Source organism: Lissotriton helveticus, chromosome 5_1, assembly GCF_964261635.1.
Source record: "Lissotriton helveticus chromosome 5_1, aLisHel1.1, whole genome shotgun sequence".
Classification (NCBI taxonomy): domain Eukaryota; kingdom Metazoa; phylum Chordata; class Amphibia; order Caudata; family Salamandridae; genus Lissotriton; species Lissotriton helveticus.
Genome location: NC_136065.1, coordinates 1,335,849,268 through 1,335,866,289, shown reverse-complemented (window position 1 = coordinate 1,335,866,289; position 17,022 = coordinate 1,335,849,268). Strand labels below are relative to the sequence as shown.

The 17,022-nt window shown below is 47.1% G+C and overlaps 1 protein-coding gene across 1 annotated transcript in view; it reads left to right on the top strand.

Moving 5' to 3' along the window:
- LOC144755367 (uncharacterized) overlaps nt 1-17,022 on the top strand; it is a 95,882-nt gene that overhangs the window by 39,752 nt on the left and 39,108 nt on the right. Inside the window, exon 2 of the mRNA XM_078644198.1 lies at nt 11,428-12,035. Coding sequence (XP_078500324.1) covers nt 11,428-12,035 — 608 coding nt within the window. The remainder of the gene's footprint in view (nt 1-11,427; nt 12,036-17,022) is intronic.

Below are 17,022 nucleotides of genomic sequence, written 5' to 3'. Positions count from 1 at the left end.
GACTGAATGTGAAATTGACCAGGGCACTGTGAAATTGACAGTGCGTGAAGCATTTTGGGAGTGCTTCAGCATCGCGCCGTCAAGACAGCCCATTGGTGCAAGGGGAGCGACGTCATCGGGGCGGCCATCTTAGAATTAACCCCGAAGGAATCTTGTCAGTTTCCCTGACTAAACGGGAGTGATCGCGCTGAAAGGGAAAAGACTCGCAATTATAGCAAAAGCGAAAACCTGCAAAATATTGGAATAAACTAAACATAAGATAGCCGTATGAAAAATAATATCGGCATAAGTATACCTATTTGAGTATGAGAGGGAGGCAATAAGAAAATAAACTCTGACGAGCAGAATTGATGAGAAAAGCTTTACAGTTCTACTAAAGCGTGTGGACAGTTAAAACATAAAGTAGATATTTACAAAATAAGAAAAGCACGCACTGATATCCCAGCCAAGTGTGAAGCGAACATGGCCCAGAGTAATAACATCTGTGTACCGCCGCTATTCTTAGAGGAACCGGGGAGACCCACAATGAAATGGAAAAAATGGTTAAGGGCCTTTGAGAACTATATTGTGTCAATAGACGGAAAGAAATATGATGCTGAAAGGAAGTTAGCACTGTTATTCGGATTGTTGGGAAAAACAGGTCAAGAAGTGTTCGTCAGTCTACCTGAGTATGAGAACCCACCAGGGGTATTTATACCACTTAATGAATATGACGAAGCAATAAAGAGACTTGAGAAACAGTATGATGAGGAGAGCAACATAATGGTGGGAAGGCACAGATTTGCTCTCAGGAAACAAGAAGAGGGTGAAACTATAGAAGAATACATAGGATGCCTTAGAGTTCTAGCAAAAGATTGTGAGTTTAATGAGATGACAGATGTCTACATTAGAGATCAAATTGAATTCTATTGTCACTCAAAGAAGGTCCAAGAGAGATTGACGTGCAGGAACCCCACGCTACAGGAGGTAACAGATATAGCAAAAGCCATTGAAAGGTCATTGGTCACCACGAAGGTACTGTCAACCAGTAATAGTCAAACCAGCGTATGCTACCTTCAAGAAAGAAAGAGAAGTGAGCAGAAGGGACAAGAAAAAAGTTGAGGAGATAGGAGGACAGGAGGAAGAAACTTAAGTTGCTTCAGGTGCGGTTCGCACGAACATCTTGCAGATCACAAGTCATGCCCAGCAATCAGTAAAAAATGTGCTAAATGCAAAAGATTTGGCCACTTAACGACCTTGTGTAAGACTAAGCTAAGAACAAGCGAAAACGTTGTGGTGAATACAGTAGGAGACTTTGACGAGGAAATGTGCGAAAAAATAATCCTGTATGTTGAAATGGAAGGAGGAAGGATCAAAGGACCCATAGGCGAAGCAAAAGTTGGGGACATTAAATTACAATTCTGTGCGGATTCTGGATCACCCATTACAATTGTATCAGACCTGATGTTCGAGGAGAAATGGCCAGGAACACCGCTGAACGAAACAGACGTGAACCCCAAGGCTTTCGGGGAAAAGGATATCGAAATGATGGGCTATTTCAATGACTCAGTCACATTCAGGAAAAGGACAATCCACACGAAAATTTATGTGGCAGTAAAGGGAAAGATCTTAATTGGATGGAAAGACTTGGCAAAGCTGGGCGTGATACTCCAACCAGGAGCCAAGGAGCCTATCATCTTGAGGGAAGAGCTAATGAACAATATATGCATGGTAGAAAGCAATGGAACAGTTGAAGATGTAGTGGAAAAGTATGGCGAGGTTTTTAAGGACACGATTGGATGTGTTCGTGGATTTACACATGAAATCAAATTGAAAGAGGGTGCAAAGCCAATCAAGCACAAGGTGAGAGCAATACCCCTGTCTGTAAGAAGCGAACTGAAGGAAGTGCTGGTCAAGTTATGCAGAGAAGGAGTAATAGAAGAGGCGGATGCATCTGAATGGGTGTCGGCAATAGTAGTTTCAAAGAAGAGGAAGACAGGTGACATATGGCTGTGTGTGGACCTAAGGTTATTGAATAAAAGTATCCTAATAAACTGCCACCCCCTCCCATTGATACAGGACATCTTACAATCGGTGGCAGGATCAAAGTTCTTCACCCTGATCGACCTTAAAGCAGCGTACCATCAGGTCACGTTAGAAGAAGAATCCAAAAGTCTTACTACGTTCATAACGCCCTTCGGCACATACAGATATGTAAGATTGCCATTCGGGCTGGCCTCCTCCTCAGGAGTATTCCAGAAATTGATGGATTTACTGTTCGGTGAGATCCAAGGAGTGGAAGCGTTCCAGGACGACATCCTTATCCACACCGAAACCAAGCATGAACACCTACAGGTGCTGAGCAGAGTACTAAATATTTTAAGGAATAGAGGAATGACGGTATCAAGAGAAAAATGTAAATTCATGAGACGGAAGATAGAATATTTAGGTCACGTACTTTCATCGGAAGGTATCACCCCAAAAGACGACCTAGTCAGAGCGATCCGGGAGGCACCAGAACCCAAGGACAAGGAAACCCTGAAGTCCTTCCTGGGACTCAGTGAGTACTACGCCAAGTTCGTGAAGGGGTACGCGGATAAGGTGGAACCACTGAGGAAGGTGTTAAGGAAGAACACGAGTTATGTTTGGATGCCGGAGCAGAAGCAAGCATTCAATAAAATAAAAGAAGACATAGCAAGGGCACCAGCGCTGAAAGCATATGATCCGAAGCTGGAGAACGTAATCACGGTCGACGCCAGCGCCAAAGGCATAGAAGCAGTATTTTGCCAGGTGAAGGAAAGCAAAGAAAACACAATTGCATTTATCTCAAGGAGACTAAACGATGCAGAGAAGCACTATAGCACGATCGAGCGCGAGGCGCTAGCATGTGTGTGGGCAGTGCAGAAACTGAAGAACTATTTGTGGGGAAAGAAGTTCGAAATCATTACGGACCACAAGCCGCTAGTACACATGATGGATGGAGAAGGTCGTGGAAGCGGGAATGCGAGCTCCAGACTCATAAGGCTCTTATCCAAGCTCCAGGAGTACACATTCGGAATAAAACACATCAAAGGGGGTCTGAACAGCAGAGCAGACTGCCTGTCACGCATGCCTCTGGAGAACCATGAGGGAGAGTCCTTGGACGATGTAGAATGTGTGGTGGCCTGGGTGGATGCGTTGGAAGACGAATATGGGTCCATAACTGAACATGAATGGAAAGAAGGAATGGAGGAAGATTGGATAATAAACAGTGATGCAGTATGTACAGTCGAAATGGCCTCCGATAAGGAATTTAAGGAATGAATTCAAAAGCTATCAGCAAATCAGTGAGGAACTAACTGTAGAAAACGGCATACTTAGAAGATGCGAGCAATTCATTTCCCCAGTGGCTTTGAGGCAGAAAATAATAAAGCTGGCCCACAAAGGACACCCAGGGAATAACGCTACAAAAAACATCATCAAAAAACACTACTGGTGGCCAGGAATACATCAAGATGTGAACAACTACATCGATGTATGCGAAACATGTCTCAAGGCAGACAAACACTGGAAGTTCAGGAGAGCAGAGTTACAAAGGGTGGAGGTACCGAATGGACCATGGCAAAAAATTGCGATGATTCGCTGGCCCGTTCCTGAAATTACCAGAAGATTGTAGACACATTATAGTGGTGACGGACTACTACTCCAAATGGGTGCATTTCAAGTTCGTACACTCCGTTACGACTAAAAAAGTGATCAAGTTCTTAAAGAAGATGTTCGTAGTCGAGGGACAACCCAAAATCATAGTCTCCGACAACGGAACCCAACTAATATCTGCAGAAATGGTGGAGTTCTTGAAGAAGGCGGGAATAAAGCAACAAAAGACACCGCTGTATAGTCCAAAGAGTAACGGCCAAGTGGAGAGAGTGAATAAGTTCATCAAGGAAGGGATCCAACTGGCCATCGCATCTCAACTAAAAGTGAAGGACAGTATACGGGAGAAAATAAACACATATAACAACACCCCTAATGAAACAACCAAATTCACCCCATTTTACCTTATCAGAGGGAGAGAGTGTAGGGACGTACTTACACCAAAATTGGACGATTGGTACAGGAGTGGGGGCGAAACCGAGCAGATAAAGGAAAATGAGCTGCATGTCAGAGAGAGAATTGTACAGAAACAGGAAAAGACCAAGAAGTACGCCGACCAAGTCAATAAAGCCACAGTGAAGGAGATAGAACGCGGAGACTGGGTCATAGCAAAGAAACCTGGTTTGGTGACCAAAGGAGTATCAACCTACAGTGGTCCGGTGCAAGTACAAGAATCCACCAAAGGGGCAGTGTACCTAGGGAAAAACGGCTGGCGAAGCAAAGACGATGTGGTCAAGTTAAAACCTGGACAAGAGAAGATCATTCTTAATGGTAAAAGAGCGGAAGAGGAAGATGCTGATGATAGCATCCTGGAATGGGATGAGATGTCCGGTAGTCCGTACTCCAGGAGGGAAGAAGAGCTGGGCAACCTGTCCAACGCCGGGAGTAGGTCTGCAAGTAGCACCTTTGACAAGAGCCACCACGAAGAAGAACCAGACAGTGCCCCCGTCAGAGTCCCAGCACCGGGGGGGAACAGGCATAAAAACTAGAAGTGGTAGATTAATCAAAATGCCAAAACGTTATGAAGACTTTGTTCAAGACTAAATGTCGTTGTGGGTAAAGGAGGGAGATGTTGTATCCTAATGTTTGTGGTCCCTGCCGCGGACCGTAGTTAATTGTTGTGGTGACACGCATTACGTCATGCATTCCATTTTGGAATGTCAGTGTTGGTATTTATGTGACGTCACCCCTGTCCGGTCATATCTTCCCCACCCTCCATTCCCGCACCTGCTCTGTCCTCCCTGTCCCTGGTGAGCCTTTCCATATTTAATATCTTATTAAAAGAACTTAACCTTCCTCCGTGGTCCGCATCTTGCTTTACAACAGTGCACCGTTTATTATATCCTCCGGGCGCTGCAGGGAGGCTCCAAAGGGCGATGGCACTGGAGAAATGGAGGCGTGGGTCAAAACTCATGGTTTAGTCGACCATCCTGCGTGCCATCTTGACACGCCCCACCCCGAGTTCTGTGAATTTATAAAGTAACTTTGCTTTTGATCAAGTTGTCACAGAGCTCACCAGAGCCTTGCTTTGTTCTTTATTGTTTTAGTGGGAAATTTAACCCGTGTATCATTTGCACACAGGTATATTATTCGAAATACCCTCTCATTTAAATGGTGTCTTCCTGCACAAGGGGATGCCTTGCTATTGTGGGTATCATTAAACCCCAATAAATCACCAAACTGCAATATTTTGAACATCACAAAATTAACCTCTGTCTGTTCAGCTCCAGCACACTTATCTAGCGAAAGGAGTCACCGCCCTCCACAATGAGGCCCAACAAATCAGCAGAGTAAATCAAATAGTGACTGGGACGCCCCAATAACTGAGTTCCAGGGTCATAAAAAGGTAGAGTTTTATTACAAAACCCCAAAATAGGCGATATAGAAAAATGCCGTAAAAGCTAAAATACAGAGTACATAGTCAGAAATCAGAATTAAATCAAATACCAATAGACTGCAAAAATCATATCCAGAACAGACAGCATCCCTAAAGAACAAGCATTGGAAATGCAATAGGTCTCGCATTAGAAAAGTTGGAGTTATTGGTCTTGTAAATGACATATTTTATTTATTTGTTGGTTTTTAAAATTGCTAAATTGATGGCTTTGTCATTTACAATGCCAATAGTTATAACTTTCGCGAATGTGACACCTATAGCATTTGGAATGCAACATGTTTTGTATTTACGTCACTTAGATGGCAGCTCTGGTCGTTAGGCCACATCTCTAGAGAGCAGGAGAGTGCAGCAGGGGAGAGAAGCACAGCAATGCAATAGGTCTCGCATTAGGAAAGTTTGAGCTATTGGTATTGTAAAGGACACATTTTTTATTTATGTGCTTGTTTTGAAAATAGCGAGATTAATAGCTTTGTTATTTACAATGCCAATAGTTTTATCTTTCGCAAATGTGACACCTATTGTAACACAATATGTGTTGTGAGGGTGAGTGAGGGGTTGAGGGTGAGTGAGGGTGAGGGGTTGAGGGTGAGTGAGGGTGAGGGTGAGTGAGGGTGAGGGGTTGAGGGTGAGGGGTTGAGGGTGAGGGGTTGAGGGTGAGGGTGAGGGGTTGAGGGTGAGTGAGGGTGAGTGAGGGTGAGTGAGGGTGAGGGTGAGTGAGGGTGAGGGGTTGAGGGTGAGGGTGAGGGGTTGAGGGTGAGTGAGGGTGAGTGAGAGTGAGGGTGAGTGAGGGGTTGAGGGTGAGGGGTTGAGGGTGAGTGAGGGTGACGAGTTGAGGGTGAGTGAGGGTGAGGGTGAGGGGTTGAGGGTGAGTGAGGGTGAGGGTGAGTGAGGGTGAGTGAGGGTGAGGGTGAGGGTGGGTGAGGGTGAGTGAGGGTGAGTGAGGGGTTGAGGGTGAGTGAGGGTGAGGGTGAGTGAGGTGAGGGTGAGGGTGAGTGAGGGTGAGGGTGAGTGAGGGTGAGGGGTTGAGGGTGAGGGGTTGAGGGTGAGGGGTTGAGGGTGGGTGAGGGTGAGGGTGAGTGAGGGTGAGGGTGAGGGGTTGAGGGTGAGTGAGTGAGGGTGAGTGAGGGTGAGGGTGAGGGTGAGGGGTTGAGGGTGAGTGAGTGAGGGTGAGGGTGAGGGTGAGGGGTTGAGGGTGAGTGAGGGTGAGGGTGAGTGAGGGTGAGTGAGGGTGAGGGGTTGAGGGTGAGTGAGGGTGAGTGAGAGTGAGGGTGAGTGAGGGGTTGAGGGTGAGGGGTTGAGGGTGAGTGAGGGTGAGGGGTTAAGGGAGGGTGAGGGTGAGTGAGGGTGAGGGAGGGTGAGGGGTTGAGGGTGAGTGAGGGTGAGTGAGGGTGAGGGTGAGGGGTTGAGGGTGAGTGAGGGTGAGGGTGAGTGAGGGTGAGGGTGAGGGGTTGAGGGTGAGTGAGGGTGAGTGAGAGTGAGGGTGAGAGAGGGGTTGAGGGTGAGGGGTTGAGGGTGAGTGAGGGTGAGGGGTTGAGGGTGAGTGAGGGTGAGGGGTTGAGGGTGAGTGAGGGTGAGGGGTTGAGGGTGAGTCAGGGTGAGTGAGGTTGAGGGTGAGTGAGGGTGAGTGAGGGTGAGTGAGGGTGAGGGTGAGTGAGGGTGAGTGAGGGTGAGTGAGGGTGAGGGTGAGTGAGGGTGAGTGAGGGTGAGTGAGGGTGAGGGGTTGAGGGTGAGTGAGGGTGAGGGGTTGAGGGTGAGGGGTTGAGGGTGAGTGAGGGTGAGTGAGGGTGAGTGAGTGAGGGTGAGGGGGTGAGTGAGGGTGAGGGGTTGAGGGTGAGGGGTTGAGGGTGAGTGAGGGTGAGGGGTTGAGGGTGAGTGAGGGTGAGGGGTTGAGGGTGAGAGGGTGAGGGGTTGAGGGTGAGAGGGTGAGGGTGAGGGGTTGAGGGTGAGTGAGAGTGAGGGTGAGTGAGGGGTTGAGGGTGAGTGAGGGTGAGTGAGGGTGAGGGTGAGTGAGGGTGAGGGGGTGAGTGAGGGTGAGGGGTTGAGGGTGAGTGAGGGTGAGGGTGGGTGAGGGTGAGTGAGGGTGAGTGAGAGTGAGGGTGAGTGAGGGGTTGAGGGTGAGGGGTTGAGGGTGAGTGAGGGTGAGTGAGGGTGAGGGTGAGTGAGGGTGAGTGAGGGCGAGTGAGGGTGAGTGAGGGTGAGGGGTTGAGGGTGAGTGAGGGTGAGGGGTTGAGGGTGGGTGAGGGGTTGAGGGTGAGTGAGGGTGAGGGGTTGAGGGTGAGTGAGGGTGAGGGGTTGAGGGTGAGTGAGGGTGAGGGTGAGGGGTTGAGGGAGGGTGAGGGGTTGAGGGTGAGTGAGGGTGAGGGGTTGAGGGTGAGTGAGGGTGAGTGAGGGTGAGTAAGGGTGAGGGGTTGAGGGTGAGTGAGGGTGAGTGAGGGTGAGTGAGAGTGAGGGTGAGTGAGGGGTTGAGGGTGAGGGGTTGAGGGTGAGTGAGGGTGAGGGGTTGAGGGTGAGGGTGAGTGAGGGTGAGGGGTTGAGGGTGAGTGAGGGTGAGGGTGAGTGAGGGTGGGTGAGGGTGAATGAGGGTGAGTGAGGGTGAGTGAGGGAGGGTGAGGGGTTGAGGGTGAGTGAGGGGAGGGTGAGTGAGGGTGAGTGAGGGTGAATGAGGGTGAGTGAGGGTGAGGGTGAGTGAGGGTGAGGGTGAGTGAGGGTGAGTGAGGGTGAGGGTGAGTGAGGGTGAGGGGTTGAGGGTGAGTGAGGGTGAGGGTGAGTGAGGGTGAGTGAGGGTGAGGGGTTGAGGGTGAGTGAGGGTGAGGGTGAGTGAGGGTGAGGGGTTGAGGGTGAGGGGTTGAGGGTGAGGGGTTGAGGGTGAGGGGTTGAGGGTGAGTGAGGGTGAGGGTGAGGGGTTGAGGGTGAGTGAGGGTGAGGGGTTGAGGGTGAGTGAGGTAACCTGGCATGGTAACCTGAAAAAAATGTGGGTGTGAGCCATGTGAAGGGGTCTGCGGTGAGTGTGAGACCCGAAAAGGCAGAAGTCGGGAAGGAGAGGCTGCGGGTAAGGGTGTGCACGAAAGTGAATGTGCACAAATGGGGCCATGCGGTGGGCGACCAAAGCAGAAGCGACTGGCAGAATAAGCGGGCCAAGGCCGAGAGTCCACTGGGTGCACGCGTCCTACCCGGAAATGACTGGGGGATAGGTGGGGAATGGCATGGTAACCTGAAAAAAAGGTGGGTGTGAGCCATGTGAAGGGGTCTGCGGTGAGCGCGAGACCCGAAAAGGCAGAAGTGGGGAAGGAGAGGCTGCGGGTAAGGGTATGCACGAAAGTAAAATGTGCACAAATAGGGCCATGCGGTGGGCGAACAAAGCAGAAGCGTCTGGCAGGATGGTGGTGCCGGAATAAGCTGTGCACATGTCAGGCCATGCTTCGAGTAACTTATAGAGATGCGGCTGACAGGATAGTAGGGTTGAGAGCAAAAGCGCCGAAGGGGCGCCTGTGTATATGCTGCTAATAATTAAAAAATGTATATGAGAACTGTATTATCGCAAATGATGGAAAAGATATCTCACCTGAAAGGAAACAAGACGGAGGGCATTGCTGTGGGGAGGGGGGGGGGGGGAGGAGAAATGCACACGCGGGCAGGGGAGGGGGCGGAGCGGGGAGAGCGGCATGAGGGTGTGAAGCAGCCGGGGCCTTTGAAGTGAAGCTAAGCTTCACTTCAAAGGTGTGGGAGGAGTGCGGCTGAGGGAACAGACGGCGATTTGGTGATGTGCACGCGCATTTTAGGTCAATGCGCTTGCGCATTGACCTAAAAGCCACGGGCACAGCACCAAATCGCCACAGTTAGGTAAACTTTGTTTAAAGCCCTATAGTCTCGCTTCTCTCACGAGACCTAAAAAGGGAAAGGCCCTTTATTTTAACTTTCGGAATCCTAAAGAAACCCATAGCATCTCTGATAAAAAAAATAATAATGAGGAAGTCATTCACAAATAAAAAGAAACCGTTCTCTGAAGAAAATGAAAAGTCTCAAAGCTCACCAGGTGTGGCCGGCACAGGTAATAGCGGTGGGACAAGGACAGGGCAGTTTGGGGGGAAGTGGACAGACGACTGGATAGGGAAAGTAAAAAAATATATAAATACACTTACCTTGCGCTTGCCGCATGCTTATGTGATGTTTTTCTCGTCAAGATACTCTGCATTTTATCTTTTTCTGTGACTAATAGAGTTTTGCGGTTTCGGTACATATTGCCTTTATTTAAGGACCAACCTTTTGAGCAAGAACGACCAGCGCTGATATATTTGCAAATGTTGACAAGCCCTCTTATCTGGGTTGCCAGTTTGAAGTGTTGACCTTATGTTTGTGTCAAGCGCAGGAATTTGCATTTGTTTTTTTATGTACTTTTTATCTGTTTCTATGTTTTAGGATTTCTAATTCATTAATCTCTTTTAACTTTTGACACCTAGACAACATGACAGACCCTTTTTGCCCAATCTTTTAGGTCTTCTTAGAGATATTTTGCTGATTTATGGTCTTATTTGCTTTTAGAGGGATGTTGTCTTTGAGCTTTACGGTGCTCTGCGATAATTTGGAAATGTTTAACAAGAGTACTGTATTTTTTTTTATTATGTATTGTTTTATATCTGTATTGCTCACTTTTACGGCTCCTTGGAGCCGAATACAGTTTGATTGATTGAGAAGGGTGCATGTGTGTAGTGAAAAAATTAACATTACATATGCGCAGATGTCAAGTTACCCTGCAGTCCAACAGCACAGTACAAGAGAGAGCACTTAACTGATGGGGGAACAGTGAAAAAAACAGAGGATGAGAGCATGAACAGGATATAATGCATACGGAGAGAGATATTGGCATTGGTTGTTATGGACCAGGATTTTCACCATGTGTACTTTGAAATGTAGTGTGTTATTATTTTGATGAGAGCTGCTGTGCTTCTTGATTAATAAAAGTAGAGAAAGCATAATCCTCCCTTCTGCTCTCGACACAGAATCTCCAGAATTGTGTTTGGTTTGTTTGTGTGATAGCCCACCAACATTGTTACTTTATCGTCTCAGACAAAGTGAAATGCGAAAGATGTTTAGGGCTGTGACAATGCATAGAAGTCTATCTACTTCCTTTTTACATACATCTCTTTCAGGATCTCTTTGACAACACCTCTAGCCGCTTCCATTTTCCTCCTAACCACACAGTATCCACCCCCCACATTATTCTGCCCTTTATCCCTTATGCAGTTCTGATCAGTTCCTGAACAGCAGCTTTTTAAGATTGCTAATCACTGCTCTTTTTGCCCTAAGCCCAAGCTTTCTGATCAAGCTATTCCTCAAAACTGACAGCCACTCATGCACCTCATCTGGCTCCTTCATCCACAACATAGTCTCTTGACTAGCACTAACATGATCACTATTTGCCAGTGTTTTCTATGCATTTACTCCTCGCCTGTACTTTCCTTCATGGCTTCAAAATGGATTTAGCCATCTCTTCCTTACAGTAAACATTCCAATCACCACTTATCCCATTGCAAGTGCCAACAAATCTCGCATCCAGCCATCTGCAAAGCTATAGAGCGCAAAAAAATTCAACCACCTCTCCACGTGTAGCCTGCTCGATGGCTTCCAATCATGATTTTGTCCTCCTTACTTAAACAAAGCCTCTCAACGTCTCTTGATTTAATCAGTGACTCCATACAACCTTCTGTTCTCTGTCACTCTTCTACAACATTCTTTGACTTTCAGCATAATAAACCACACCTATGCACCCTTCCGATCTCCTTCCACATACTAGCTAGATCCCTATATTAATACATGGAAGTGATGACTCAATGGTGGTATTGTGTATTTAGCCAAGCGGAAATTTGTTTGAAACCTTTTCTTTTGACCTGACTCTGAATAGGATCTTCCTTCTTTTCTAGGTGTCCGAGTCGGTTGCTCTTGAACAGAGGCTTTCAGAGATGGAAGGAGCCTGGAAGCTTTTGGAGCAGAAACTGGAGGAGGTAACAAGTGAGGTAGAGCAGACCATGGCCTCCGATGCATTTGGCAAGCTGTCTGACCTACAGTCCGAGGTAAAGAAGAGTCTTGATGAAATCCGAGATGAGTTTCCCACCAGCAGTGACCTGGCACAGCTGGAGAGCCAAGTGGAGCTTATCAAGTCCACTCAAATAGAGAAATTGGCACAGGACATATCCGAGATACTGTCAGATCACTCTGGGATGAAAGAGAATCTCACCTCCCTGACTGCTTGGTACTCTAACGTTGCTGGCTCCATGCAAGAGAACAGCCGGAGCCTGCAGGATCTGCGGCAGGACATGGGTGCTGTGAGTGACAGCCTGGAGTCGAGTCTGGAGTTCCTGTCTGAGAGAGTGGGAGCCCTAGAAAGTGGCTCCAACCAGACGTCGCGTGCAGTGGAGATGCTGCAGTCTCAGTTTGAGCGCAGCAGGGAGGATTTGGCTGGGTTGAGGGAGGTCGCAGCCAACCAGCGGCAAGATCAAACCACAGATTCACTGCAGCTGGATAACATCAGGTGGGACACTCTTCTGATCACTTCTTAAAGACAAGAGGAAGTTGCATGTTGAGTGTCTTTAGTGACTTTTATCCAGGGTTCTGACACTTGTGCAGTTCCACTGATGTATCACTGTACTGAAGCTTCCTATGCTAGTCAAATTCTCTGCTGTCCAAACATCTCTTTCAGTTCCCCTCACACTGAGTGGGCAGCATTCCATGATATGCCAGGTACCGGTGTCCTCACCTCCACTGCTTCCTGCAGTTCCAGCATGGACTCACCCCACAGCTTATTATTTGGTTTTGAATATATTAAGTGGTGTGGTACCAGAATATTTTTGTCAGAAAATTGTCTGCCATAAACATGGCATCCTCAGTGTCGTCTACAAAAATATTGCCCTATTGGAGTTAATAGCAGAAAATCTACTCCGAGTCGGATTATATTTTTGTAAACCGTATTTAGAGCATGATATTTATGTCAGATGGCATTTCTGGACTATATTTTGATGTTATGTTGTTATGATATGTTAAAAAAATGTATAAAGCGCATGTACACTGGATTGCTTTCATGGCCCTATTCTAAGAGGTACCGGAGCCCCGGGGACCTACATGTAAGCTTGTCTAAATAGCCAAGTCTTTAGGATCTTCCTGAAGCTCAAGAGGTCTGTGCAGGATCGGATTTCAAAGGGGAGGAAGTTCCAATATCTTGGAGCTAGAACAGCAAACCTAGCGACGCCCATATGCAAGGAGGGAGTTGACAGAAGGTGCTTGTGGGCCGAGTGCAGATTGCGCATGGGTGAATGCCTTTGAATAATGCTGTCCACAAATTTAGGGCTTCTTCCATTCAGGGGTTTAAAGATGAGACAGCATACCTTAAATGCACATTACTGTGTGATAGGGAGCCAGTGCAGCTTCCTCATGAGGGGGGTGACATGTTGTTGCTTAGGTTGCTGAAAAATCAGTCTTGCTGCCTGGTTCTGTACCAGTTGTAGACGTTTGGTTAAGTTTAGTGGAATGCCAAAGTATAGGGATTTAGCGTAATCAATATGGGATATAAAGTAAGAACCACTGGGGCAGGGTTTCCTGGGTGAGAAATCTTCTGATCTTTCTTATTTTCCTCAACTGGTAGAAGTAAGTTGATACAACTGACCCAATTTAGGATTTCATGGTAAGATCGCAGTTTATTGTTACACCAATACTTTTAGCGGAGGTGGATGGGGTGGGGGATTGGCCAAGTTCACTTGGCCAAAATTGTGGGTTCCAAGGGTTATGGGTACCCCCTGTTAGGGCTAGTTCAGTCTTGTACGGATTGAGTTTCAAATGATTGCTGTTCACCCACCCGCTAATGAATAGCATGGTGGTCTGTAAATCACGGGCCGAATCGGGGGAGTTGCTGATGGAGAAAATTAGTTGGAAGTCATCAGCGTAGTTGAATGTACAGACTTTCCCCTCTTTCAAGGCTCGAATCAGTGGGAGGAGATAAAGGTTAAACAGAAGGGGGGAAAGTGAGGAGCCTTGCGGGACCCCACATGTAGTCCTCATCTTAGGGGCTATAAACTGGGCATTACAAACAGACTGGGAGCGGTTTTCCAGGAAGGAACTGATCCAGCTGAGGGCTGATCCCTGCGTCTCTGACACGATTGACCAATATTCCATGGGCAACCGTGTCAAAAGCTGCTGAGAGATCAAGCAGCATTAGGGCCTGCGCGGAGACCCTGTCGGACTCCTTCCGGAGAGTTTCCAATACCATCTATGACGGCCTCTGTGGAATGTGCTGGGCGGAACTCTGCTTGATGGGGGTCGAGATATTCAGACTGTTCTAAGAATATGGAGAGGCATCTGGTCGCGTAAGTTTCCAAGACCGTGGCCAGGTATGGAAGCAGAGAAATCGGGCGGTAATTCGTCAGGGTCTGAGGGTCCACCCCTAATTTCTTCAGGACGGGGACGACAATTGCCTCCTTGAAGGTTTGAGGAACTAGGCCCTGAGACAGTGACTCGTTCAGAAGGGATAGAGCTGGTCTGGGGAAAACGGTAAATACTTCTTTTAAGATGCCAGGAGGGCAACACTCACTGGGTGAGCCCGATTTTACTTTGAACAGCAGATCCAAGAATGTCTGGTTGCATATTGTAGGGTATTGATTGAAAGTGCAAGGGTTTTTAGGTGCTGGCCTTAATTTTGGTAGTCTTGTCAATGAAGAAGGTGTTCAGGGAGTTATATAGGGGTTGAAAGGGTGTGGGTTTCATCGTGACCCTGTCGGGATTGGACAGCTCATTAACAATCGAGAAGATTTCTTTGGTCCTATTAGTGGCAGTCAAAATGTTTGAGGAATAGTAGGCGCTTTGGTGGTCAAAATAGCTTTTTTGTAGTTTTTCATAGCATCTAAACAGGCCCGTTTGTCCTCAGACAGGTAATTGCATCTCCACTACCTTTCAGATCGCCGAAGGGCTAAATTTGGGGCTTTTAGGTCAGTGGAGAACCATCTCTGTGCTTCATGACGTCGGGTAAGGTTTGTTTTCTTGACAGGTGCATGTTTTTTGCTAGCTGCTAATAGCCAAGCTATTAAGTTTTCCTCGTTAAGTTTGATAGATGGTTGATTGGACGGGACTGTGTTGGCCAGTGTATTGAGGAATAGAGTGTTATCAGTTTTATTCCAGTTCCTCGCTCTTACCCCTTCAGTGGTGGGGGATTTGGCCATGGTGATGTTATTGATGGTAAATTTGATTAGATAATGATCAGACCATGTGCAGGGAGCGACCGACCGAGTGGACATGACTAGGTTGGCTGTCCATACCTGATGAAGTGTTTGCCCTTTGATTTGTGTGGCAGAGGACTCCTGCTGAGTGAGATTTAGCCCCGTGAGTAGGGCGGATAGGATAGTTCAGTGGATTGAGGACCACCCGATGTGTCATTGGCCCAGTAGTTGAAATCACTGATCAGCAGGATTTTTGCGTGGTTAGTAATCAGGTGAGCTACCTGTTTGCCCAGGGATTGTGGAAATAGAGGCATGCTATGGGGGGGGGGCCTGTAGAGCAAAACACAGATCGGGGGGCCCGTCGGATTCTATTTTAACCACAAGGTTATCTACTGACGGTAGATCTTGCAACATTAATGAGGTGAATTTCTGGTCATGGCGTATTATGGGGCTATTCCTCCGCCCACTTTCCCCTGGGGGCGGTTGGCTTGGAGGATATAGTAGTCCTTGGGTAAGACTGCCAAAATGTCAGGGGAGGAATCCTGAGAGAGACAGGTTTCTGTTGGCAGAAGGATGTCGGGTTGCTCAGACTCCAGTAAGTGAAATATGTCTAATGAATTTTTTACCATGGAGCAGGTATGTACATATGACAGATAGCCTCAGAGGTCCATTTCTATCTTGTAACTGGGAATGTCCAGCACTATGGATGGGGCCTAAGAGTTCAGGGAAGGAGGTTCTGGTTACCATGATTCCATGCTTGACCAGGCTGGTGCAAGTAGAGGGATTGAGATGGGCTTGTCTGAGTGAAGCTGTTTAAGATCAGCTGAGGAGTAGGCTCCTTGGGACATAACAACTGGCCCCGGACGTCTGCGGACGGGCGCAGACGGACTAGCCTTTGGCGCGCCATTGGCACGTCCGCTGAGCTCCGGTGCTGCAACCGGCATTAAATGGCTGGTAGCAGCCTTGGCTCCACCCCGCTCGTCTTTGATTGGGCGCACAGGTGGGCATCAGACCAGGAAGTAACTGGGGCCTGAGCCAATCCAAAATCGGAATCAGCGGTGAGAGACACCACAAATTCAATACAATGTGAAATAAATGCTTAAAGAGGATAAAAAGCTTAGCAAGTTTCAAAATAGTTTCCGTAAGGCAGCGGCACCCTATCAGAGATGTACAACTGCTACCTGGTAAACAGGCAGTTTTCCAGTTTTTTTCTGTGTGCTAAAGGACCACTTTTAGCCTTGTGTGAAGGGAGATCCTTCCACATGTTTGCAGTGACCACAAAAAGGAGTGGCCATCTATCTAGGAGTCTCAAGAAAAGAGAAGGGTCCTACTCGCCAAAGGGACAGGACACCAAAATGACACTAAGTCAGAAACAGATTCCCTTTGGGATTCCTCAAAAGCATACCATATGTTTGCACACCACATTCAAACAATCAGCCAATCACCAAAAAGTGTAGCAGTAGCAAAAAAACAATATACAAATGTTTATTTGATAGATCTATTCAGTGAAGTTAAAAAGATTAAAATATACAAAGTAGACAATACAGTAAATGCTAAAAGCACATATTAGTAAAAGTTTTTATACCATTGAGATATGGAAAAATACATGTATTATTAAAGTACAAGTTGATATACACAACCACCAAACCAATGATCATAAATGGTTCAACAAATTATAATATTCTTCTATTGTTTTATCCATAGGAACCCCTGTGGTTTGGTAGTTCTAAAAACCAAGGGGTGCCGCGTTTCGGAGGTATAAGTAGGTCCAACCACCTTCTTCAGGCTTAATTTTGAGATGTCTCCCAGCACTTTTATCAAGTACTGGTAGTGTTGGTTGTCTGACCGGGGATATAGTTCCTCCAGCACACCCAATCTTTTTGCTTGTTTCTCCACATTATATAGAGGATGAAATAGGCGGATTTAAAATCTCTCCACTGCTTCCTATTCATAATAGATCGATTGCGAACGGAGCACGCCAGGAGGCTTTTAAGTCCTGGCAGTTTGTTTCTGCAATTGGTATGAGTGGCGGACACTAAAGCTCTATCAAAATATTGGGAATCAGCCCATTTCAAATCAAAAGCAGACCAGCTTGATTTGACAAGTTGTTTTGAGCATCAACTAAGGGCATCAGTGATTGGTGGATTTTGCCATCAGCTTTTTATTATTGGTGACCATATGAATCAGATGATATGGAATCTTAGGGGAGATCAACTACCTTCATGATATACATTCTACAATTACGAATTGGGAGCAGTGGTGAGATTTTACATCTGACTTTTTCATCCTCTATATAATATGGAGAAACAAGCAAAA